This window comes from Callorhinchus milii, unplaced genomic scaffold (assembly GCF_018977255.1).
Source record: "Callorhinchus milii isolate IMCB2004 unplaced genomic scaffold, IMCB_Cmil_1.0 Scaffold14, whole genome shotgun sequence".
NCBI lineage: Eukaryota > Metazoa > Chordata > Chondrichthyes > Chimaeriformes > Callorhinchidae > Callorhinchus > Callorhinchus milii.
In genome coordinates, this window is record NW_024704755.1 from 11,425,430 (window position 1) to 11,452,665 (window position 27,236).

The 27,236-nt window shown below is 39.5% G+C and overlaps 1 protein-coding gene across 1 annotated transcript in view; it reads left to right on the top strand.

The window, feature by feature from the left end:
• Positions 1-26,740, top strand: part of dus2 (dihydrouridine synthase 2) — a 27,340-nt gene extending 600 nt beyond the window's left edge. The window contains exons 2-15 of the mRNA XM_042340403.1: positions 715-760; positions 1,641-1,732; positions 2,478-2,521; positions 3,401-3,461; positions 5,465-5,512; positions 14,059-14,124; positions 14,711-14,781; positions 16,313-16,399; positions 17,173-17,341; positions 18,169-18,290; positions 21,152-21,304; positions 21,805-21,892; positions 22,907-22,980; positions 26,360-26,740. Of these exons, the coding sequence (XP_042196337.1) occupies positions 715-760; positions 1,641-1,732; positions 2,478-2,521; positions 3,401-3,461; positions 5,465-5,512; positions 14,059-14,124; positions 14,711-14,781; positions 16,313-16,399; positions 17,173-17,341; positions 18,169-18,290; positions 21,152-21,304; positions 21,805-21,892; positions 22,907-22,980; positions 26,360-26,555 (1,317 nt within the window). The 3' untranslated portion in view covers positions 26,556-26,740. The remainder of the gene's footprint in view (positions 1-714; positions 761-1,640; positions 1,733-2,477; positions 2,522-3,400; positions 3,462-5,464; positions 5,513-14,058; positions 14,125-14,710; positions 14,782-16,312; positions 16,400-17,172; positions 17,342-18,168; positions 18,291-21,151; positions 21,305-21,804; positions 21,893-22,906; positions 22,981-26,359) is intronic.
• The last annotated feature ends 496 nt before the right edge of the window (positions 26,741-27,236 follow it).

A 27,236-nucleotide genomic window follows, 5' to 3' on the forward strand; every position in this document is an offset into this window, starting at 1 on the left:
GCCTGACCCCCCCCCCCGACACCCGGCCCGACCCCGACACCCCGACACCCGGCCTGACCCCCCCCACCCCGACACCGGCCTGACCCCCCACCCTGACACCCGGCCTGACCCCCCACCCCGACACCCGGCCTGACCCCCCACCCCGACACCCGGCCTGACCCCCCCACCCCCCGACACCCGGCCTGACCCCGACACCCGGCCTGACCCCCACCCACCCCGACACCCGGCCTGACCCCCCACCCCCGACACCCGGCCCGACCCCCACAACAGAATTGAATACTTAGCACATTTTGTGCATTCTCTGAAATGCTTTGGGTTAATAGGCAAATAAATCATAATAATATCCTTGCTTTTGATATAGCGCCTTATGTCATTGAGACGTCTCAAAGCTCTTCACAGGATATATTGTGAAGTCGATTGACTGTATATTCTGTTGATGAAAGGCAGCAGCCAATTCTGCACAGCAGTGTCCCCCAAACAGTCGTGGATTGAGTGACCAATTTTTTGGGTCACGACAAATAAAATGCCATTGATTGGGACTAGTTGGCTACAGGTGTTTCAGAGCTGCGTCAAGCAGATTTTTTCCAATTAATAATCCATGAGTAAGATTTCCCGAAGCAATTACTGTACTGGTAAATGAGTAAATATTTCAGTAATTGTGCAATAAATATTGTATTCAGTTGTGAACCTTTTTNCCCCCTCTATTTTAAATAGGAATTGATTGACTTGAAAATGATGAGGTGCAAGAGGGTGGTGAATGGTGAGTTGGAGAGCTCTGTATTTCATCTTCTGATGGTTAATGGCTTGCCTTTTCTGCTGAATTAAGTTTTGATTGTTAATTATTTAGGAAAAGATGATTGAATTGAATGAAATTTAATGTAATAGAACCAAACACACAGCTGCCATCTAAGATGGATCATAGGCTACATTAATGTATTTGCATTTTCTGCAAAACAAATTGCACTGAACTTTAACTTGGTTAGCTTGACTCAATTGGTAGCACTTTCACCTCTGAGTCAGATCATAGTCTAGTCTGACACAATAGTGCAGTACAGGGGAAGCATTGCATTGTCTGCGATGTCGCCCTTCAAATTAAATATTAAACAGAAGTCCCTTCTGCTTATTTAGGTGGACGTTAAAGATCTTGTGGCACACTTTGAAAAGAGAAGGGAATTCATTCCGGCGTCCTGTCCAATAGTCCCCAGATAAACAAAACGCAAAATACTGCAGATGCTGGAAATCTGAAGCAAAAACAGAAGTCCTTGTAAGTGCAGTGCTTTGAGTCCCAAGATAAAATTGGTCATTCACTTTATGGCTGTTTGTGGGACATCGCTGTGCAGAGATTGATTACCGTGTTTGATGTGGAGTCACCCCAATTACACTGAATCTTATGCAGTGCTTTGAGATGCTTCAACACCATGATCAGGCTTTATAACAAATGCAAGGTCACTTCATTATAGTTACCGTAAAATCAACCTCATAGGAAAAGCATCCAACAGACCTGGATGAAATTTGTGACATAAATTGATAATTAAAATCTGGTTATTTTTTCCTTCATCTTTGTTCCTCAAAATGGTTCTTGCGTGGAGACACAATCTGTAGTTAATAGCTTTCTGAGTGTCTCTGTTTCTATTCCTCAGAGGTGCTGAACACTATAGATTATGTTGCAACCGATGATCGAGTTGTTTTTAGGACCTGCGAAAAAGAACGGAATCATGTCGTATTTCAGATGGTAAGAAATAAACACATTTCACATAAACTTTTTGTTCCATTAAGGTTTTCATTTAGAAATATTCAAATGTCCAAATATTCAAAAAGCCCTTTTCAAGGTTAATCACAGATCAGTTTGTCCAGCACAGATATCTTGTCCAGCAAGCAGTTCTGGTGAAGGGTTACGCTGGAAATATCTTTGTATTTTCCTCCAGAGATGCTGATCAACCGGCTGTGTATTTCCAGCATTTGGTTTGTCTTTCAGATTGCCTGGGGTACACTTTTTTTCATTTCATCTATTCTAGATGATTTCAGGAAACTGAAGATATTGTGCACACAGCCTCAACATGACATGTTGTGACATTTTGGGGGAATTGCTCAATGTACAATTATATGTGAAATATTATACCTGCCTTTCAAAACCTGATGCCTGTAAGAGAGCTACTTTACTTCTCTTGTGATTTATGTTACTGGGAACAGCCAGGCACATCCTGGAGGGCTACATCGATGGCTTGGAGCTTGTTTTGGAGTATCCCAACCAGCTCAGCCCCACAGCACCTTACCAGGAGGTGAATTTTAAAGAAAGAAGGATTAGTTTTCGACAGGTTATCTCTATAGCTAGGCGAAGAACTATGAACAAAAAAAACTCTCTTCACCCATTTTAGACCTTCTTTTCCAATAAGTAAGGACTTCTGATTGCTTGTTAAGGACTATATGGAACTTGTCAACCTCTATTAGTTTTTCAGTGTTATTCTTTCATGTTTCAGGGCACGGCCGATGCTCAGAGGGCTTTGGCAGTGGCACAACTTGTGTAAGTCTTCCATGTTTCCACATCCAGTGAATATGCTGAAAACGAACTTGCTCTAAAGTGCACTCATCCTCCATTTAAATTTCATAAACAGATAACAGGGAGAATTAGCCAAAAGAAGCAGAGTACAATGTCACTAAATCAAGCAAAACACATTACTTATTTTGTAATTGGTGAAGAGAGTGAAGTTCTAATTGTTTTTTAAAGAATGGCCCATTGTCCCTTTTCTGAAAAGGCCAGAATTGCACTTGACTGAAGTGTTTGTGCTTGGAGAAGGTGCTTTATGTATTCTTGAGCACTGTTACGTTAATGAAATAGGAGTTGTGAAATTGTCTTAAGGCAACAGAGTGATTTTTTTTGCCTGTTAGTGTAACACATTAGTGCATTGATACAGCTGTACCAAATTGCTCGGCCAAATAATTTCCCTGTGATTGGCAAATGGCAAACCATTGGAGAGTACTGCTGACTAAAGGTGAAGTGTTTCTCCATGGAGACAAGTGAATCTCAAAGCCTGGACCTTTTTGTATCACCTGGTAGGTGAATTGTAGAATGGCATTTAAAAAGCACTCAACACTAAGCACTTGAGACTTTTTTTGTGCATGTTTAATAAAGCAAATGCCTGTCAGTTTTTTTTCTTTTTCACTCACAAACAGCAGGATGAATTGTGCTTGAATAGGCTTACTGATCACAATCAGCTTGATAAACAGCTAGTTATGGCTAAATGCCTGCCTCGTAAAGTCGGAAATATGGAACAAAGGAATGTATTACTTTATAGTGTTCTTCTTATGTAAATTAACTGTTTTCAATGTAAGAGTTAAGGAGGGTTAAAGTTTAGTTTTGTGCAATTTATGAGTAAATATATTTCCATTTTTTTGTACACAGGGAAAATGATGTAGCTGGAATTGATGTCAACATGGGCTGCCCTAAGGAATATTCTACCAAGGTAAGATAGCACTTGACTTTTATCTATAATTAATTGAAATTTGGTAGAGAATGGCTATGGTTTACATTAACTGTCTGTTAAAATGGCTGAGAATTACTCACGTTTTTCCTTTGCTGCATCCCATTCCATACAGATTTCTGCTTCTATTGAGAATACATACAGCTATCAATTTCTCCTGATCTTGCCTGTCTTCCTTCTTTGACATTTTCAATTTTAGCTTACGCGAGTTAACTTTAATATAACGTTCAGTCAAACTCACTGTGGCTTTAAGTAGCTACCCGGAAATTAAATGAGCTGTAGAAAGCCGGTGTACTGAGCTAGCTGCCTCCACGTTTGCGATGTTGAAAGCTCTCCAAGGTGCCTTCTCAGGCCAGTACACACTGTGCCTGCGGGAACAATGCTGAGAATGATTGAAGTAAAATGGAGATATTGGATACATTTAAGAAAATATCAACTGAGTCAAGGCAAACGGAGATCACTAGATGCTGTCGCAAGATTAAAACAAACAGCCCATAGCAGTCTACACCCGTAAATCCATTCATGACAGCTTCGTTTCCACATTGGTAGATAAATAGTCTAGTCACTATGGCTGATTGGGCAGCATCGCTTCCTTCATCCATGCGGAATTGCTAACATTGTGAAAAATCAATGTTTTGTCACTTTCAAACATAAACTTCCTTTCCACGTTATAACATACTTTCAACTTCAGGGCAGTGTTGCTATGGATCAATAGCAGCTCAAAGGCTCCTTTTACAATTGGAAAGCACACTGATGCAATAAAATACACTTTACATTTAATGATAGTGAAGGAACTCAAAATGAAATGATTAAGGTTAGAAACAGAAGGACACAAAGAGGTGAAGTCTAGAGCTGAGGTTAAGAGCCACATGAAACTTTTTGTTGAGGTTATGTCTTTTAGGTTTGAAATCCTGTTGAAAATTTTGGAGCAGCTGAGTTATTAATATTTGTTCTGCATGCAGCACCTTTCGATCTCATTATTGTGCAGCTTAATTATGCAGTGCCAAGAGCAGCACTTCTGAGTAAATGTGATGAGGAAATTACCATTATCCTCTGGAATTTAGCGGACCACAAAATTAGGCTGTAGTAGTATGTTAAAAAGCCCCTAGATTTTACCTTTTAGCTTAAAGAATTCCAATTGAGCAGGGGCCTTATTAATATCAAGCAAGAACAACAGTTCATGACATTGGAATTAAATTGTCACTCTTTATTTTTCAAATTCAGATGGATGACAGCTTTTGAAAGCTACCGACAGAGAGTTTAATTCTGATTTGATTATGACCATTTTAAATTGTTGTCAGTATCAAAATTATTTGAATTTTGTGTTGAATTTGAATTGTAATCATGTTTTCAAAACTACTTCCAATATATCAGTTATGTGTTTCAAACCAATACAGATATCAATAATGAACACAAACTGATAAGTTTGTTCCCATTACCTGTAATGAAAATGCTCAGAATGTGGATGAATAAAATGATGTCTATTAACAACATTATGTGTAGAATTGGTTAATAGATTAGTTGATTCAAGGGATATAATTGATTGAGGATGAGCATTCATGTTGAAAATTCCAATATCTGTTAATTATAACCTTAAATGTTTGCTCTATACATCAGTTGCTGATCCGTGCTAATATACCCCCATACTCAATTCCCCTGCTGTTTTCTCTCTCCCAATGTCCACTCCGTTTTAAAGTTATTTGTATACTGTTTAGCTAAAAGATAATTTAGACTTTCTTTAAATGTATTTAACTTATTCAAAATGACTGACATTTTCATGGTGTTTGTTTAAGCAGGTTAGGGGACGACTGTCACAATGACTAAAAAATTGATCATTTGCAGAGGTATAGAGAAAAGGCAAATAAATGGGACTCAATAGCTTGCTCTTTCAGAGAGCCAGCATATTAAGTATGTATTAAGTAGGCATCCTATTAAGTAGGTTAGGCTCTATTAATCTTCTGTTTTTTTCCTTTGTGTTTGCTCAGGGTGGTATGGGAGTAGCACTCTTGTCAGACCCTGATAAAGTTGAAACTGTAAGTAGTTCTACAAAGTTACCAACCTTTGTTAAAAAAATTCTTACTGATCCAAACAAAACTAGCAATTTGACCAAAAAAGTCAATTCAAAATTGAGCCAAATGTACAACAAATAACTGGTTCATTCTTTAACAGAATTGGTGTGCAAAAATTGCGTTAGCAGTTAACAGAAAAACAACACATTATTTGTAATGTTAAAGCGTTTAAAAAAAATACGATTTATGTGTGCCCTTTGTAGCAACTGGTGTGTATGTTGATTTTGAATTTACAAATTGCTTTGAAATGGACAAGTAGACAATTGAAAATTATAACAATGCAGTGTTACATCGATCATTCCAACGCCGTAACAAGATAATAATAATAAAATAATCCTTGCATTTGATATTGTGCCTTATCGTGTCTTCGAGACGTCTCAAAGTGCCTCACAGAATATACTGTAAAATTAATTGATTGTATATTTTGTGGGTGAAATGTGGCAGCCAATTGCGTACAGCAGTGTCCCACAAACAGTCGTGGATTAAGGAGCCAAATTATAATTATTATTTGATAGAACTGATGGATGGGTTGTTTCAATAATAAAAACAGCAAAAAGGAAAATTCAAATCCAGAACCATTAATAGACTGAATAACTTGTCATTATTTGATTCTTCATTTACCTAATGATAAGTCCACTTTTTACCTGGGAAAATCAAAGGTTGGGTGTTCCTGTTAAGAGTTTTTCTTACTATTGCTGCGTGAGAGATAAGTGAAGTGTCCTCTCGGTTGCAATGAAAAAAAGCTGCAATTTCAGCACAGACCTCAGTAATTGGAATAATCTTATTGAACCTTTTCTCCATCTTACATATCCATTTTATTCTAGGCTGGCTATTTTAAAACACGAAGGATGCTTTCAGCTTCACATCTTTTCATGCAACGTGGCTTTTATCTTCCTCCAGACGATTACTCTGCCAACTCAAAACTCATTACCAGATTACAGTTAGAGATGATGGGCATACATACAGTTCCAGGAACCTTCAATTTTAATAAAATAGAGCTCCCTGACACCTTGGCACTGTAATAATAATAATAATCCTTGCATTTGATATAGCGGCTTATCATGTCTTCAAAACATCTCAAAGCGCTTCACAAAATATACTGTAAAGTGAATTTTTGTGGGCAAAACGCATATTTTTTAAGTAACATTTAATCTGTGTCAGTATTTGGGCGTTTTGTTAACTGAAAGTGGTTACTTGCACAGTTATTTTCAAAAACAGCTCTCTTTGAAATGTGTTTATACTTATAATCACCAAAAGCTATGAGATAGAAACTAACACTGTTTTTGTCTTTTCCTTTTTCGGGAAAAATGACTTTAATTTCACTGGTCTTTGTTTACCACATTTGTCCGAGGTGTGGAGCAACACCTTATCCAATAATGTACAAGAAGATTCTTTATTTGTTCAGTTTGTAAAGTCTTGATTTGCTCTGGTCTCTGATTCAGAAGGTTGTGAGTCAAGTCCTATGTCGAGACTTGTAACTCACATTTCAGGCTGACACTCCAGTGCAGTATTGGGGGTGTGCTGCATTGCCAGTAGAGCCGTCCTTCGGATGAGAACATTAAACAAAGGTCCTATCTGCCTGTTCAGGTGGATGTTAAATATCCCACAAAGCTATTCAGAAAGGGAAGGGAGGTTCTCCTTGTCTTGGCCAACAATCCCCCAGATAGAATTGGTCATTCATTTCATAGCTGTTTGTGGGACATTGTGTACAAATTGGCTGCCACATTTAAAATGATGCCTAAATTTACAAGTTGCAGTGAAGCTTGTACACACTGAAGTGGTAAGAAAATCATTTATAAAGTAATATTGCAGTTAATATTTTCTCTTCCTCTTTTGCTGCAGCTTTTCTGCTCCTTTAATCTCAGTTAATGTTTTTCCCCATATTGTTCTAGTATTCTATTGCCTGCAATTTGTCTAGAAAGTCTGTATTATTACCTTTGAAAAAATATGATACTTCATATCGAAATTCTCTCCTGAAATTCCTTTCTCCACCATGCCCCTTGAAGCAGCTAAAATGCTACAATTTTTTGTTTGATTTGCCGTATATCATACGGTTGCTGTATTCTGGAAAGCTACTTGTGTCGTAATGAAAGAGCTATTTGTATCTGTTGAAATAATGGCTGCAGTTGTTCATGTACAGAAGGATATTTCCCATATTGAATCAATTGTTAAAGTTTATTCAAACCACTGTCTCATAAAATGGTTTGGACTCTCTGAGTAATGTGAAGAATCTGAGATCACTGGAACTCTCAAAGTCTCTTCCCAATCAACAATAGCAATTGTCTGCATCTCATAGCTTTCCTAAATTGAGCAAGAACAAATCTTGAAAATTAGATCTGAAAATTAAGGAGAAAATTATCAATATACAGTATTAAGATACTTTTCCACATTCTTGCCCTGGTTCCTTAAACTGTTTAGGTTTTTTTTCCTTCCAAATATTGTTGCGGAATAAAATTCACAGTGATCAGAAATAGAAATCATAGGATTAGCTCAGAAAGATATAGGGCTGTGTGACTTCAATACAGTTAAATAGCAGTGTATTAATTGAGGTTTAGTTGCCTAGACACTGTAATTGATGCTATCATTGTTGACTCTCAACACCAAAAAAAGAAGGATCTTTTGCGGCAATGCAGCTTGTTGTATGATGCATGAATGTATATTAGTCCATTGGGATGGCTTCATGCATCCTCCCGAAGTGAAAGGCGCTGTACAAATATAATTTTGTATCGTATATTAGTCCATTAAAGTTTTAGTGGGGGCTTTAAGAAACCTTAAGTTTCATTAAAAAGTTTAAAGTGGAGTCCTGTAGCTCAGTGGTTAGAGCACTCGCTTTGCAAGTGAGAGACCGGAGTTCAATTCCAGGCAGGGCGAAACCTTGGGCAAGTTTCCTTACTCCACACAGAGCCTAATAATAATCCCTCCAAAAAAACAAAAACAATAATTAAATTGGTCATTTTCAATCTACGACTGTTTGTGGGACATTGCTGTGCGCAATTGGCTGCCGCGTTCGCCCACAAATATACAGTCAATTCACTTTACAGTGTGTTCTGTGAAGCGCTTTGGGATGTCCTCCTGACGTGAAAAGCGCTATATCAAATGCAAGGATTATTATTATTATTATTATTATTACATAATGCAGTCAGGGGATAGGCAGCTTATCCACCTAGCAAACTAGTATTCCATCATTATTTTCATTATTTCTTCTCCAAATCTATAGACAAAACAGTCTTTCTGGAGAACAGATGTAACACTGCTCTCCCAGTCGGTTCTCTGGAAATACTGAAATTCCCCCTTCCATCCCCCCAGGTAATGAATTCCAAGTTAAGCTCAGTCTCTCTGTATTACACATTGTCTTTGATATTATTCTTGTACAGAGAAATGAATGGATTCAGTGTCTTTATGAAGCATTCCATCTGTTGGTAACAAAAAACACCGAATCTGTTCTACCCAAAACACCAAGTATGATGATGAAGCCACATACAGAACACTGTGTCAGCCACATACAGAACACTCAATGATTTTATTATGTTTTTAAACATAAACATCATATTTTTAAACAAACAATTATTGACTGCCAGAAGAAACTCAGTAATATTTACACCAACCATCCTACTTGTGCTCTAGTCTCGAAGAACATACCCGGGTGAACCACAATATATACCTCAAATTGTTGGATGTATTACTCTTACATTTTTGAAATTGCAAAATATGATTTCTCTTTCTGTGATCACTGTTGGAGATATCAAAAGAGAACGCGGTACCTTTCTTCATACTGTACGAGTTATAGGCCAGTGATAATCAATGACACGGACCACATGGAGAATGCACAGCTGCCCTTTTACCCAAGTCTATGTACATTAGAACACAAGACAAACTTGGCATTATAAAAGGTCAATTTTAACAGCGCTATTGATGGCTGAATATTCTATTCTAAGTGGACATCACCAAGTATAACTTTAATTGCAAATCAAAATAGTTTTTATTAGATTAGCTCAGACTGACGTTAGCCAGAAGAGAATGATTTGAGTTTGATGGGAGAAAACCTTCAATACATTTTGGATTTATAGATCGGTTGCACAGTAAGCTCATCTCAACAGTACAGTATGTGACATGATTTGTCTTTAGGTTGAAATTGTCAAGCAGCTGGTGTCAGATTACCATGAAACAGCAGCAGCTGTTTTGCGCTCAAGTATTGTACTTGATAGCCACATTGTTTGAATGTAGACACCTCCTGCTGATGGTTATCTGAATTGTTTTTGGAAGAAGCAATTATGTTGGCTGTGTTTTATGCCAATCACTAAACACAGAAATCTCATCATTATAAAGACACAATGAAAAGATTACTATTTTGACCGATCAGCATAAGACAGACCACATTGTCGAAGAGAAAAGAGATCTGGGTGTTTTTATTTTCTTCTGTATTTTCATTATTAAAAGTGGTGAGCTTGAAACTGTTGAGGATAAACAAAGTGAGTACTAGACGTGGTATAAGGCAGAGAGAGACTGATGATCTGCCCCCACCTTTAGCTTTTTGACTGGAACTGCATCAGAAGTAAACCTAAAGTGGGATCTGTTTGATGTGAAGATTTTCTGACTGGGTGAATGGGTTGCTTCTGTGTCACCAACTTCATGCTTGAGACTATTCCAATCAGCTCTGCCATTGAACCAATCATTAGATTGAATATTATAATACACGACTAGGAAAATACTTCTGAACAAGCAGTGGTTAATTATAATGAATGGTTTTCAGAGGAGCTACACCTGATGAAGAATTAGTCATATTATGCTTGAGCCTTGCTTTCTATTGAAAATGGGTGAGGCTATTAATAGCAGAGAAATGTAATAGGGATATAATAATAATAATAATCCTTGCATTTGATATAGCGCTTTTCACGTCGGGAGGACGTCCCAAAGCGCTTCACAGAATACACTGTAAAGTGAATTGACTGTATATTTGTGGGCGAACACGGCAGCCAATTGTGCACAGCAATGTCCCACAGACAGTCGTAGATTAAAAATGACCAATTTATTATTGTTTTTGGTTTTGGAGGGATTATTATTAGGCTCTGTGTGGAGTAAGGAAACTTGCCCAAGGTTTCGCCCTCTGCCTGGAATTGAACTCAGGTCTCTCACATGCAAAGCGAGTGCTCTAACCACTGAGCTACAGGACTCCACAGTCCTGTATTATTATATATATAATATAAATATATATAATAATAATCTGCTTTTGATATAGTGCATTATCACGTCTTCGAGACATCTCAAAGCGCTTCACAGAATATACTGTAAAGTTAATTGACTACTTTGTGGGCAAAACATGGCAGCCAATTGCGCACAGCAGTGTCCCACAAACAGTTGTGGATTGAGTGACTTTTTTTTAAGGAATTATTACCCCCGGGAAAGCGATCCGCCAATCGACTAACAACCGAGTACTTACTTACTGCTAGGTAAATAGGGGCATGTGGAGTAAGGAAACTTACCCAACATTTTGCCCTGCCGGGAATCGAACCCAGGTCTCTCATTTGTGAGGCGAGTGCTCTAACCACTGAGCTACAGGACTCCACATAGTGGTATGATTGCAATTTGAAGCCAATGTTTGGGAGAATGAAATATCCAGATTAGATGATTCTGGTTTGTTGATGGCATCTGAAAAGTGGATAATAGAATTAAATCTAGTACCTATTCTACAGCTTTCAAGTTTTGGAGTTGAGATTGCTATAAAACATGCTCTAATGTAATGCTCAATAGTCAACATGAACACTTTTCCTCTGGATTGAATTTGAACTTGGGTTGAAAGGCAGCAATTGCAAATGTTGGTAGATGTACATTTAATGAACAATGTGCAAAAGCCTCAAACCTTTCTGCTTTTGTTTTTACAAAGCGTGCTAAATGATTGCTCACATTAATTTTCTTAATGAAGATACATGTTTTCTGTGGGTCAGAGTAAAGTGGTTTATCATGGGGGAGGGTTAAGCTAGTGGGTACATCTCACAATACTAAATCCATATGAAACTGCATCAATTGTTTCATAAGATGAAGCTATAATTACATGTCTGGCACCCAGCACGCTTATAAATCCATATTTGACAAGTCTCTAGCAAGTTCTGGTGTTAATAAAAGCTGCACAAGTAGCTTTCCTCATCTACTGCAGGATAATCAATCACATCATCCTGTTTTCTTCCTTCAATACTGTATCTTTTGTGCACCAGCCGCCAGAATGAAGGAATTATTTTGATAGATGAATTGAAAAGAAAAACTGTTCAGTCATTGTAGTGATAAGGTTACTTTATATTATATATAAAATAATGTGCCTATAACTAAACTCGCTATCTTATTAATAAGAATAATATTTACATTTGATGTAGAAGTTTTCATATAGGGAGGACATCTATAAAGTAATGATAAAATAATAATAATAATCCTTGCATTTGATACAGCGCTTTTCACATCTTCTAGACGTTTCAAAGTGCTTCACAGAATATGCTGTAAAGTGAATTGCCCGTATATTTGTGGGCAAAAGTCCAGTGATTGTATTTGTTGTAGACAATCTAGTAATTAACCGTGTACATTTAACCTTTGTAATGAGATACGTTGACAGCATTATTTTATATATATATTGGACTAGCTGCATGCTCCTATGTAACTACAGTGTACCCTCTTTGCGGGGAAAAGCCTATGACCCATCAATAGGCATCCAAAATCCATGCAGGTGTCATCAGTTCGATTTGTTTTCCCAACTACTACCAAACATCACCTGTGTTCAAAGCAAGATTTGCAGGAGACATAACTGATTATCTTTTAAAAAGACTTAAAGAAATTGGCTTTGAAGAACAAGCGTAGAAGGTCACGGGTAGGGACAAGGTTCAGTGCTACATTCACTGTACTGGGAGAGTTATGAAGCTTGTGAAATTGATTAATGTGGAGTGAAATCATAATCGAACGTGGATGAGAAGTGGAAATGAAGAAAGTGGAGAAAAAATAGGACACTAGGGAGCGCCAGAGTCTATGGAAAGAAGCAGAAGATGGCATAACAACTGCAGCACAGATGCGAGGAAACGAGATAGCCACAAAAGTGTTTGTGTACAAATACACACTTGACAGCAAATACTTGAGAAGCCCTTTCAAACATCTCAATGTTATAGGCACTGTGTCAAGTGCCAGGGGCATTTTTTAATTATAATTTGCTTTGATTTTTAAAAAAATATATATTTTGAAGAATAATCCTGAGCAGATTTTGATCGTTGTTGCAAGATATTTGTCACCCAAATAGCAACATTTAGTTTTTAGTAAATACAATAACTTTAATAAAAATGAAAAAGTTATGTATCATGCACACTTCATTTGAAAGGAATAGCAATTTTTATTTTTTTTAAAAAAAACTCACAGAAAGCATTTATCCTCTTGGGGACCTTTTTTTTAAAAATGCCCCCACACTCTGGAACATGGTCCATCCTACAGTCCCTTCGCCTCGCTTCCTCCCTTGCCTCCTTCAAGGCCGGTTTCAAGACCCTCCTCTTCGACCGTGACTTTTGTCTCCCTCCCACCTCTCTGCCTTCCCTCATCCCTACACCATCCCTCCCTCATGCTCGAGTGCTGACCCGTGACTGTCCAGCGCCTTGGGACGTCCTCCCGACGTGAAAGGCGCTCTATAAATGTAATTTTGTTGTTGTTGTATTTCTTCACACACAGTGTTGTGAAGATGTTGATTGCTCTACCCCAGAAATCTGTAGAGGCGGAATCAATAGGAATGTTGAAACAAGACAGGTACTTGGACAGTATCAGTGTGGCAAAAGAGCAGGGCATTGTGATAAACAATTCCTTTTATTTTAAGGTAATAATGCCTTCCAAAATAAATAAATAAATTGGTCACTCAATCCACTACTATTTATGGGACACTGCTGTGAACAATTGGCTGTCGCGTTTCACCACAAAATATACACTCAATTTATTTTACAGTAGATTCCCTGAAGTGCTTTGAGACGTCTCGAAGACGTGATGAGACGCTATGCAAGGATTATGATTATTATGTACGATCTAGTGAATTGATAGAACAGGTTTGATGTGCTGAAACGTCCAGGCTTGCGAAACTTGGGCTTGTGAATGTTTTGTTGTGTTTTGCCCACAAAATATACAGTCAATTCACTTTACAGTATATTCTGTGAAATGCTTTGAGGCGTCTCAAAGACGTGATAAGGCACTATATCAAATGCAGGGATTATTATTATTTTGAGGGGATAGAATTTTCAGTCGTGTGAGATTCACTTTGTTGCAAACTCTAAAACAGGCATAGAGGTTAACTTGATCGTGCGTATTTCCTGGAACAAAGTGATCTCAGCTGTATGTCTTGTCATAGCTCAATCAAAAGGGAAGATACTCTTTCCTATCTTGTAATAAAATAAATAAATAAATAAATAAATAAATACTAGGCCTCACTGAGCTGCATTTGATAGCGTTGCTGCAATAACAGTGAGTGGGCAGATTTTGATTCACTATCTTTGTTACTGTATTAGATCCTCTCTACCCTTGTCAGTGGAGTCTCCAAGCCAGTGACCTGCAAAATCCGTATCTTGCCATCGGTAAGTGTTTGATTTAACCATTTGTTGAAGACATTGTGGTAACATGTTGTATTTAGAAATAACCATAATCAGCAGGAAAAGTGAAAGGATGTTTTTTTAAAAAATTCTTTACCACGTTTTCCTCTCCTCCCGGGCCCCATTTTCTCCTCTCTTTTTCTCGAGGGCAGTATCCTGCTGGTGCAACCCTCTTGATACCTCACTCAAGTCGCAATTCATGATGTTTGAGCCTAGATGGTGAGTTTTGGCAGGCTATTCGACTTAGATGCGGCAGACATACCTTTGTTTCTCTCTCCTGACTCCCAAGCAATTGTAGTGCACTCCTGCTGCATCCCAGGTTAAGAACAGCAAATCAGTATAGACCAGGAATCAATCCTGGGACTTCCTTGATCTATGTGGTTCAATACCAAAATGGTTGGGCTTTCAGAAGGGTGAGGATCATTCTTTAACACATTTCGGCACTAATTTGAGCAATAAAATGGAAATAAGAACATTTGTTTCATGCCAGTCTCAAACCTTATTCAGTTAAAATATTGAAATGAACATATATTAGTTTGAGAGTAATGTGTACCACTGCTTTTAATTACAGCTGGAAGAAACTATAGACCTTGTGCAACGTATTCAAAGAACAGGAGTTGCAGCTGTTGCAGTGCATGGAAGGTAATGATAGAATTGGAACATCCTCAGCATGTTGCATTGGTAACAAAAACTTGCATTTATATAGCGCCCTTTATGCTGGGTAGCATTTCAGAGTGCTTCACAGTGGTGAAGCTTGACGCTAAGCCAAGGAGAGAGGGGCGGTGACTGTAGGTACAGTCGAAGAGGAGGGTCTTCAGGTATGATCTGAAGGCAGACAAGGAATGCAGGCATTGAGACATAGTTCCAGAATCATGGTCTAGTGATGATGGATGTACAGGAGGCTGGAACCAGCTGAGTGAAGGGGGCGAGAAGAGGAGTGGAATTTGACAGATCAGAGAGGTAGGGAGGTGTCAGAGCATGAAGTGATTTATGAGTGTGAGGATCTTGAAGTGATCCGTTCTGCTGTAATGTCGGTAAGTCAACAATGTTTGGGAAGGTGCAGACTATATCTTTTGAAATCTAGGAAGGAGTAGCTAATGAGACTTTGTTATTGCCGGAGAAAGTAATATATTTATTTTTTGAAGTTACTGAATTAAAAGCAAGCATTGTTTTTTTTTAAATTTCAAACCTGGATTTTCTATTCAGTGGACAATTTGTCTATTCTGCTGGTATAAAATGGTAATATGGCCATTGCAGCTATTGTGCTCTTGCAGCAGTCAGATCATTACAGTACTAAAGTATGTTAATTTCTCCAGTGTTACCCAGCATTGAACAATTACCGCTCCTTCTGTCAGCTTTTTTGCTCTTAAGATCGAATTTAAACTTTTTTCAGATCTGCCTATGGAAAGAGCTTCCTGAGAGCTTTCAGAACTCTGCAGCTCGTCTACTGTCCCGCACCAGGCTTCACGACCACATCACTCCCACCCTCGCTCGCCTCCACTGGCTCCCCATCCCCCAGAGGATCGAATTCAAGATCCTCATCCTCACCTACAAGGCCATTCACGGCTTTGCTCCCTCCTACCTCTCCGACCTACTATTCCCCTACCTACCTACCCGTACCCTCCGTTCCTCTGGCTCCGGTCTGCTCCACATCCCCCGCCCTAACCGCCCTACCATCGGTGGCCGGGCCTTCAGCCTCTCAGCCCCTAGGCTCTGGAACTCCATCCCCCAGTGCCTTCGCCACTTCCTCCCTTTCCTCCTTCAAGGCCGGTCTCAAGACCTTTCTCTTCGACCGTGCCTTCAGCTCCCCTCTCGACTCTCTACCCCCTCCTCGCTCCCTCCCTTCCCTCCCCTCACCCTGACCATTTCCCCTCTCCTCGCTCCCTCCCTTCTCTCCCCTCACCCTGACCATTTCCCCCTGCTCGGGTGGCGACCCAACTGTCCAGCACCTTGGGACGTACTCCCGACGTGAAAGGCGCTCTATAAATGAAATCTTCTTGTTGAAACGCAGGTAGAAAGTAGAATTTGTATTTGGTGCCTCAATGGATTTCAAAACTTAATGGAATCTTTGTAGAGAAATCGAAACTACATTAGGTCTCTGCAAGGAAGTATGAAGTTGCACATTTATTTTATTCTGTAACTGCAGCTGATTGGGTTGATATTTTTTTCACAGGAGAAAAGAGGAAAGGCCACAGCATCCTGTTCACCATGATGTAATTAAAGCAATCGCTGAATCAGTTTCCATTCCTGTAATCGCAAAGTAGGTAAATCATTCTGTAAATTCACTTACGTCAAGTAAGTCACTGTGCTTTGATCAGATATGAAATGTGCAGCACTGGGTTATTCTGGAATTCATCATACATAGTAATTGAATGAGAAACAAAGGGTGACCACGAGTGATTTTAAATCCTTTATCACAAGGTATATCCTTATTAATGTGACATAGAGACAATTCTTTGGTTTATTCCATTGTAAAATTTAAAACTTGTCTAGGAGAAATTCCCAGCAACCAATATTCATTGATTAAATTACCTTGTATAATCATACAACTCATCCTGTGTAAACTAATAGCTGAGGATCCCCATAACACTGCACTTACAACCTTCTTGACAGAAACAATAGTTTAATCCTCGTTTGAAACTCAGATCGGGTATCTTAAATTGATTCACAATCCAGCAGCATCTCAAAAGGAAGTTGGAGCCCACACTACAATATAAATCATTTTGCAATTTTCACCTAACTCTTGAGTTTTGAATCTCCATATCTGATTCTGTCAAGGTTGTATTCTATAAATTTCAAGTGGAGTTTCACACAGTAGAATTAATGGACATCGTGGCCTGGGAGTTGGACAACAAAGATGGGGGGCAATTTGGGAGGCACATCTCTTGAGGACACAAATAGATGTCTTGTTTGATGCACAAACACAGAGGTCGATAATAACAGTAGACCAAAATGTAGCAATAGAGGGAGGCTCTGGTCATGATGATCAGAATTTGCCTGCCAATCTTTTAACATCTTTAATATTTCTCTCAGTGGAGGATCTCAGGATCATATCAGAGAATTCAATGATCTTGAGAAATTTCGTCAGACAACCAATGCTTCCTCAGTGATGGTGGCTCGAGCAGCAATGTGGAATCCTTCCATCTTCAGGAAGGAAGGACTGTTACCAATAGAGGACGTTTTAAAAGAATATATCAAATATGTGAGTAGTTTTTAAATTATAATAGTCATCCTTTATCACCGATCATGTTGAGAATGTACCCAAAGCGCTTCACAAAGTCCTGTGAAGTGCAGTGAAGAAGTTGCCAACGACTTACCAACTCTGGTTCAATCCACAGCTTTCCTTTTTCCCACACGCCCGGTCCTGACCAAGACGCTTTCCTTTACGTCTGCCAGCCTCTGCCCCTACCTCACGTCAAATGTCAATGAAACCCTTATTCATGCCATCATTATTTCCCACTCAGATTCTTCAAGTGCCCTTTTTCCTGGTCTCCCTAGCTCCACCATCCATAAGCTCCAACTTTATCCCTCCTTAAAACTTACCTCTTCGACCGCACCAATGACTCCGTCTCCCTTGTTCTGACCCGATCTTTGTACAGAGGTGCAAGACGTTACCGTATGAGTGCTATATAAATGCAATTGTTGGTACTGTATATTTGTTGATCGGCTTTGCAAACAATTTAATATAGTTGACTCAGTTTGATAGAATTGACCTTTAATACTTTAGAATCCAATAAATGAAGATAGGAAATATACATTTTGCAGAACTCTAGCACCATTGAGTCCAGTTAAGTGAAAATATATATATATTGATAGTTTTCGTACATTATCGTTTGGAAAAATTCCCAATATCAATTTGGTATATTCTTCAGGCTGTGCTTGTGCTGTGCTTTTATGGTCTTTGCTCTATATAATTTAGATTCCCAAAGTGATCACTTTGAGATGCGGTTTTGGCAGCACTTTGATTTGTTCTGTTGTGGTTTAATTGCATTATTTTATCTTGTCTTCTGTCATTGTTTTGTTTACTAGGCTATTAGATACGACAGTCACTGCTCAAACACCAAGTACTGTGTATGTCAAATGCTGAGAGAGCGGTTGGAAAGCCCACGAGGGAAAAGGTTACACGGTGCACAGTCAAATTTGGAGATCTGGTAAGTTTCATCCTTTTACTTTACACTTCCAGGAGAAAATGCTTCACCTTGAATGCTTGTAAAACTTTCCTTTTTTGCTCACTGTTGCACAGTGGCAGAGTCCAGTGAGTGACAGATATTTGCTGACATGTTCCAGTAAAAGTGCACATAAGTTGTCCTAGAAGACCTTAGGCTAATCATCACAGGGAAAGAATACATTTCAACCAACACAACAACAAAATAAGCAAGCTGCAAACCTCTTGAGATCAAAAGAATGCTCACTTTTTCTGAAAAACCTCTCAAAAAAGGCTTCCACTAGCACCATACAAAGATAAAAATCTACATCTGCACAATAAAAAACAAAGCGTTTCTATATAATTTTGCTTTGTTTATCTTACCCTTTGTTATTTTAATAATTGCGTCAGTGAAAGTCCTTGTGGAGCACAAGTGGCCCTGCTGTAAATGTCTCCTGTATTTTACTGCTGCTTGCACTGCCAAGAAATCTGAATTGTCTTAATTTGATTGTTTTATTAGCACTTGTAGACCTAGTTACAGTGTTTGTTGTGCTCGCCATAGTTCTTTTTTCCATTAAGCAGAATAAGGTCTTGCGTGCACAAAGAGAACCCCTTCTACACGTACCTCCTCTCACCATCTTAATCTAAAAATGACACTAAACCACGGTCCCCATCTGCTTGGTCTTCAGGTGGGCATTAAAGATTGCCAACATTCATCCAGATAAATTGGTCACTCACCTTGTGATTATTTGTGCGACCTTACTGGGTGTAAACTAGCCACACATTCGTCTACAAAAATAGTACTATATTTGACATTAATTGCTGTAAAATTCAGGGAGAATTTTTGATGCGATAATCCGCTATAGAAATGCAAACTCTCTCTGTTGTATTCTGTCACAGATCTCCCCTTTTCTCCTTGAAATGTGTTTTCTTCCATTAATTCTTGAAAGTTACCCTGAAATACAGTATCTCCTTTCAACATCTTCAGAATATGGCACCACGGGCCTGTGTGGTTTGTCTGTGTCTCACATTGTTTTATATGGGTTGTTTAAGCATTTTATTTTTTTCAATATAGCACCATTACACATTGAGCCAATAAAGCATCTTCTAAATCTTCCCTAACCTAAGCAAATCTCGAGTGCTTCAGTAGGGAGTGAAGTTATAATTCAAAGAGCCATCAGGAAGAGTGGTATAATTTTATGTTCAATGTGGGAAGAGAAAAGCAAACCACATAAACATCCCATATATAGGATGTGGGTCATCTCTTTCTCATCTCACGCCTCCAACATATCCTAAGATGCACTCTGTTATTGCTGAACTTTGTTTATCAACGTTTTCAGCAGTCCTCCTCTGTACAGCAAGCTCTGAGCTATTTTGATCAGTGCTCCCATTCCTTTCACATCAGTTCCAGAGGCTTTCAAAAATGGGGATTTCTATGTAGGGTTGTCGTGAACTTCCTATTGTCGTGAATTGATTTTCTTTTTTTAAAAAAAGCAAATGGACAGAAAATCTGTATTGAAACTGCGTGAAACGATAGTCGTAGCCCAGAATGACATAAAATGTTTTTTTTTAAAAAAACATAATAAAAGCATATTTATCTGCATTGACTTGATGGGGATTAGGCACAAAGCAATGACCGATTCAGAATCTGGAGTGAATACCATGCTTTGGAGAATTTGTGGCATTGGTAGCAGCCAGTTTTCTATATTACGTGAACATTGCTGCCTAGTGGCACAGATGTAAAATTACAAGTTGGAACCGTATACCTCTTGCCACAGTTCAGATTGACAAAGTGGTCCTAATTATCCATTTATTCTATGTTGGTTTGTTTCTGTCACTCTTCATTGTGTTTTATCGAATTAATCTTATTTGAGGAGAGCAGAAACCTATTTGGTTTTTTACCATTTTTTTTATCATTTGCATATAACGATTGCAGGTAATGCTCTTTTATATTGTGCTCATCCTGTTCATAACAAATGTTACAAGCTGTTCTACACAACAAACAACAACATTTAAGTTCTCCAGAATAAATATTATGCCTGTGTTTTTTTTAAAAAAAAAGTAACCTAGGTCTCTCTACCATAAATTTGTGTATTAAAAGCAGCAGAGAATTAAGAAAAATGCATTGTTTAACATGCAGTTCCAGAAAAGGCGGCTTGCTGCAATAACTTTTGTTTCTTTCAATTGTTGGCTGTATCCTGACTGCCCACTACATGCTGAAAAAAAATCAATTTAAAACAAGTTGTCATTTGTGTGGGGCGCAAGACAAAGATTCTTACATTTTTCAAAAATCCGAATCCAGCTTCAGGCTGTTTAACACTGAATAGATGTGTGGCCTGGGAAAAGCCCTCACTAGCATGGGGAGTACATCAGAAAAGCCCCATTAAAAAAGCTGTCATTTCTATATATATATAAATACAAGTTACGTTTATTAGATTTTAACATGCATTGAACTTTTGACCACTGCCCTACCATTGGCAGGAGAACCTTCAGCCACTGCCCCCAACCTCTGGAATTCCATCCCACAGTCACTCCGCCTCGCCCCCTCCTCAAGATCCTCCTTTTCGACCATGCCATCGGTCACCTCCCTTCTCCCCCCATGACCCCAGCTTGGGTCTGAAATGCTGCACTCTGTCCAGCACCTTGGGACGTCCTCCCGACGTGAAAGGCGCTATACAAATGTAATCTTGTTGTTGTTGACACTGCAGTGTATACCAGTAAAATATGATGGGTTTGTCAGTATTATATATCCAGTAAAATGTAGATTTATTGGTTTTACATATCCTAATAAAATATAGTGGGTTTCATGACCAACACTGGAGAATATTTAATAACTGAACCAACGGCTGCATTCTTATTAATACACAGTGAGATTTTTGAAATGGCTGAATATTATCAAGAAGTCATCGACTGCCAGGACACAAAGCGGGCCATGCTGAAGGAGGAAACTCAAGAGACAACAGAACAAACTGGAGATAATGGATCTGAAGATGTTGTGCAAATGGCAATCAGATTTAACAAGTAAGATTGAAATGCATTAGCCATATTGTAAAGTGATATCAATTTTTGTATCTTGAAAATTGGCTTATTTGCTTCCAGTGCCCTATGTATGCTGTGCATCTCTGTTCGGTGTGAAATAGCACTTAATGCATGAAGACAGCTCTTGCCAAGCCCCACTGATTCTCTGTTCTTTTGTGGATCAATGCCCTCCATGATCTGGAGATGCCTACTTGTGTAAATTTCCACAGGCTGCCCTCTCTCATTCATTCTTCGCCATTAGATGGTGAGCCTTCAGAGTCCACTAGAATTTACTTCCCAACCCACTTTGCCTTGCTTTAAAACAAATGTCCTTATGATCAATCTGTCTGATCATGACTTTGCCTCTAAATTCACAAATCTTAGAAGTGATGCATGAAAATTACATCAACGATTATTTCTGATGTGGAAGCTTGATCCAACCTGTGTTGTTTTCTCTATACTCTAAGCTTGATCCAACCTGTGTTGTTTTCTCTAAACTCTAGGCGTGACTATCCACCTCAAATCACACCCAAAATGATTTTAATTGAATGGTGTCGCAAACAGAAGCTTCCTCAGCCTGTGTACGAGACGGTGAGTTTAGACTAATTTATTTTCTCATTTCTTTCATGAACAAAAAATGCACTAAACCAGTTGGATTATATCTAAAATCGTTTTGGTTTAAAAAAAAACTCCAGGAGGAGGTAATCAGTGTCTCCCAGAGATTAATAGGCTTTTGAGAAGATGTCTCCAGGAAAAACAGCCAGATCCATAGTAATCCTATGTAGCCCTGCCCTGAACCACGCAAAACTTAAAACCCTTACAGTACCTTAGAAGCACAAGCACTAGAATGTTATAGATAATAATAATCCTTACATTAGATATCACGCCTTATCACGTCTTCAAGACGTCTCAAAGCACTTCACAGATTATACTGTAAAGTGAATTGACTATACTTTGTGGGCGAAACACAGCAGCCAATTGCGCACAGCAGTATCCCACAAACAGTCATGGATTGAAGTGACCAATTTATCATTACTATTTTGTTTTTGAAGGAATTATTACCCCCAGAAAAGCGATCCACCAATCGACTAACCACCGGGTCCCTACTTACTGCTAGGTAAACAGGCGTGTGGAGTAAGGAAACTTACTCCCAACATTTTGCCTGGCCGGGAATCGAATCCAGGTCTCTCGCTTGCAAGGCGAGTGCTCTAACCACTGAGCTACAGGCCTTCACAGTAACAATCAATGATGGCTTTAACTTTATATAATACAATACAAGATTAAATTTGTATAGCGCCTTTCATGTCGGGAGGACGACACAAGGTACTGGACAGTTATATGGTATATCTAATTTGGCCCATTTTTAAATCCAGCAGAGCATAGAACATATATTCAGAAATAAAAGTTCACCCAATTCATTTTTGTTATAAAATTTAATCTTAAAATGGGACGGGGAGAGAATCATTTTAATAATATTGCCAATAGCATGGTGCGTTCGCCCACAAAACATCCAGTCACTCCACTTTACAATACCATCAAATAATAGGATTATTGTTATTATTAATATTTTTTTAATATTCAAGTGATGTTTTTGTTTTTTCTTAGGTACAAAGGCCTTCAGACAGATTATTTAATTCAGTTGTGACTGTAGCAGATAAAAAGTACACGTCTTCCTGTTGGTAAGTGATGGGGAGAATTGTCTTCTGGGTAAATTGAACCCGATGGACAGTTTTGGGTTGAAATCTTTGGTTTCTACCTCATGTTAAACTGGACAGAAAAATCTCATGTTAATTTTACAGTTAAGGTCATTATTAGAGGTTGGGTCTGGGAGATTGACAGCAGCTTGGAGGAAACCTGATGCTCAGTTTCTCAGCTGTAAGTATCAGACCAGTTAATGCAGAAGTAGGCATTGCAGAAAAGACAGGAAATTTCCCAATTTCTGCCTCCCTTACCTAATTTTTAACAAAATCTCTCGCTAGCAGTTTGGAAGAGCAAATTACAAAATTTTGGGGGTGCTGTTTTGAAACAGCAGCTCCTATAGTTGGACAGCAGAGGGCTGTCATTTGTTCTGTGTGGAGGAATAAATCCTGCCTCACCTGCTGACTCAAGGATCAAAATAAAAGCATCGTCACCTCTCATCAAAATCACACTGAGTGGACTCAGGATGTAACAAGCCAGAGAGCTCCCCCGATGCATGCATCCAGCTTGCTTTTTTTTTAAGTTACATTAATAGCTACCTCTTCTGAGAGGCAGAATATAATAATAATAATCCTTGCAGCCAATTGCGCACAGCAGTATCCCACAAACAGTCGTGGATTGAGTAACCAAATTATTATTTTTTGATAATTTTTTTGAAGGGATCATTACCCCGGAAAAAGCGATCGGCCAATTGACTAACAACTAGGTTCCTACTTACTGTGAGATAAACAGGCGTTTTGCCCTGCCCAGGAATCGAACCCAGGTCGTCTTGCTTGCAAGATGAGTGCTCTAACCACTAAGCTACAGGACTCCACTAAGGGACAGGAATATGGATTGCTGTGAAATGGATGTTACCAATGCAAATCAGTAAAAAGCATATATACTCTGATGCTCACTCATCTTTTGTCTTTCAAAAAAATTGGCAAAATCTGAAGCTCCAATTTCTAAACATGAAGTGATTTTCAATGTATTAAAACTTTTGGGGGGTAGGGATAGCAGTGGCTTTGAATCCAAATTAAGATTCTCACCACGAACTGCTGGTATATCCAACATATGTATCCAACCAAACACAATAATTCGGTTTGAAAATTAGTCTTCAAAAGGTTGCCAGGCAGCCCAGCGGATTGGTGTAACAACACGATGTGTCACAGAGTGGAACAACACAGCTTGGCGTGCTGTTTTGTCACACAGCTAATTCCTGATTTTGGCCGAGCCATTGGAGGAGGCAGCAACAAACAGGGGCCAGGTTCTTCCCCACGGGCAGGAAAGAGAAGTTGATGAATCACCTCGAGCTGCTTTTTGCACAATTCCGTTGTACGCCGTACTCATTTACAGTTATTGGACAAGGCCTGTGAGCAGCTTACTCACTTAGTATCATAGCTGAGCAATGATGTCTGATGTAGAGTGCAGACTCGAAAGAATTGAGGAGAAGTGATGTAAATTAAATTGTTTTATTTTCTGGGTGTTTTATTGAGTCCAGGGTTTGAATCAGCCTGTTCTGGCAAATTCCCTAGTTAGCAAAAGATCACCTTAATAACTGATCTGAGTTCACTACAACAACAAATTACACTGACATTGTGCCTTTCACGTCAGAAGGATGTCCTGACGCACTGTGGACTACTATCGGCACGGCACCTCTGTCTGCCTCCCTCTCCTGGTGAAACATACAGGGTGACTCTGGACGAGAGACAACTTTCTTCAGCTCAACGTGCGCAAAACTGAGGCCCTCCTGATTGGCTCACGTCAGCGCCTCCGCACCTCAGGCGCTGACACCATCAGCATCCAAGGCTGCACTCTCCACCTCTCAAAGCCAGTCAGGAACCTCGGCGTTTTGTTCGACCCTGAGCTGTCCTTTCTCCCTCACATCCGCACCACAACTGGCACCGCCTTCCATCACCTCCGGAATATCGCCAGATTACGGCACTACCTCACCCCTCACGCTGCTGAAACCCTGGTTCACGCCTTTGTCACCTCAAGGCTGGACTATGGGAACTCTCTCCTCGCCGGCCTTCCCGGCTCCTCCCTCCACAAGCTGCAGGTCATTCAGAACTCTGCAGCTCGTGTACTGTCCCGCACCAGGCTTCGGGACCACATCACTCCCACCCTCGCTCGCCTCCACTGGCTCCCCATCCCCCAGAGGATTGATTTCAAGATCCTCATCCTCACCTACAAGGCCATTCACGGCCTTGCTCCCTCCTACCTCTCCAACCTACTATCCCCCTACCTACCTGCCCGTACCCTCCGTTCCTCTGGCTCCGGTCTGCTCCACGTCCCCCGCCCCAACCGCCCTACTATCGGTGGTCGGGCCTTCAGCCTCTCAGCCCCGAGGCTCTGGAACTCCATCCCCAGTGCCTTCGCCTTGCTTCCTCCCTTTCCTCCTTCAAGGCCGGTCTCAAAACCTTTCTCTTTGACCGTGCCTTCAGCTCCCCTCTCGACTCTCTTCCTCCTCCTCGCTCCCTCCCTTCCCTCCCCTCACCCTGACCATTTCTCCTCTCTCCCTCCCTTCCCTCCCCTCACCCTGACCATTTCCCCCCTGCTCGGGTCATGACCCAACTGTGCAGCGCCTTGGGACGTCCTCCTGACGTGAAAGGCGCTCTATAAATGGAATCTTGTTGTTGTTGTTGTTGTATTTGCATTACACCCACAGGAAAGAAATTATGGATCGCCTTATAAACATAAATGTTTAACATCAAGCAAATCATTAACATGAAATTGTGCTCAAAGAAAAAAACTTGTTCACTGAGCTTTGAAGTTTGCCCTGTTTCTGGGTGTACAGAAGTCCACTAAGTACTAAAAGCTTCACACTTTCACAGTCCATTTTAATAACTATTAACTGAAAGACTTACTTTCAGAGCATAGTGATATCACAGTTGGCAATCCCTTGTCCAAATGGCACTTTCCTCCACATTTCTTCATTGAATACTTGAAACTCAAAATCTTTCACCTACAAAATCCACAGTTCATCCTGTGAAGTGCTTTGAGACATCTCAATGACGTGATAAGGTGCTGTATCAAATGTAAGGATTATGTTATTATTGAGTAGAAGCTGTGTATGTCAATTGTCTATTCAAACTAAATGGATGTCACAGCCAAGCCTGATCTTGTCCTCAACTGCCTTTCATATGCGTATGATCCAGCATGGATCACTACTTTGGCAAGATACTGATATAATGGTGCACTTTGTGTCAAAATACTTTATTGTGTGGAAAAAAAACATTGGCACTATACATCTAACAAATGAAACAAAGGTGTTACACAATTGTTCTAGCTGTGGGCGCTTCCCTATATCTTAGCTTGCGTTAGTTTAATCAGACTCATTTTGCACGATTACATACATTTTTTTTCTTTCTATTCTCTTAGGGATAAAACAAAGAAGGTGGTGGAACAGTCTACTGCCATTGTCTGCTTGAGATCTCTCGGAGTCCCTGAGGGGAAATTATGTGATGGAGAAACCCCATTGAAGCATAAGCGAAAAAGAGATGATGATATTTGTAATGGCACTGAAAGTCATGTTAGCACCTCTGTGGACGCTAATAAAAAAGCACTCCCTCCTTGATGGTACCAGTGCTGCTGATATCCCAGATATAATGAAATAAGGAGTAAAATGCATGAACAGTTCACAATGTGTTATAGATACTGTACATTCAACCATGTTAACCGAACCAGAACGCAACAGTTATTATTTGTGGCCCCTCTTTATCACCTTGTTTCCTTAAACCCTGTAAATACAACTTAAAGCAATAGTGTTTCCTTCTTTCTGCTTTCTGCAAATATCTGTGGTATAATGCTCTTTTGCACAGTGTGATGCCTGACATAATATTGTCAGATGTGACTTAATTTAAAGACGGATCACCCCGCAGTTCCACTGCCACCTGGATATACTGGCTATGTTCCCACATCAGGAGCGGACTTTTCTTGGCTGCCACACTTTCTTCCCTCCCTTATTTTCCTGGTATGTTTTGGTTGGCTCTCCTCCATACTTGTGCCTGTATAAACAAGAGTGTGAACACACCTAGAAAAGTACTGGATAGAAACAAAAACCTTTCCAAGTTCATTCTTACACAAGCATGTGTCAGAAAAACTCTTAATTCTAGTAATATTGTTGTTTACTGTTAGTGACTTTTTAATTTTTTTTTCTTATTCTCTTTCTTCACTACCAATCTTTCTTTGGTTCAATTTCCCTTCCAACTTTCTTTTTGCCTTCACCTCTTTCTTTGAGTCGCTTTATTGTTTTTCT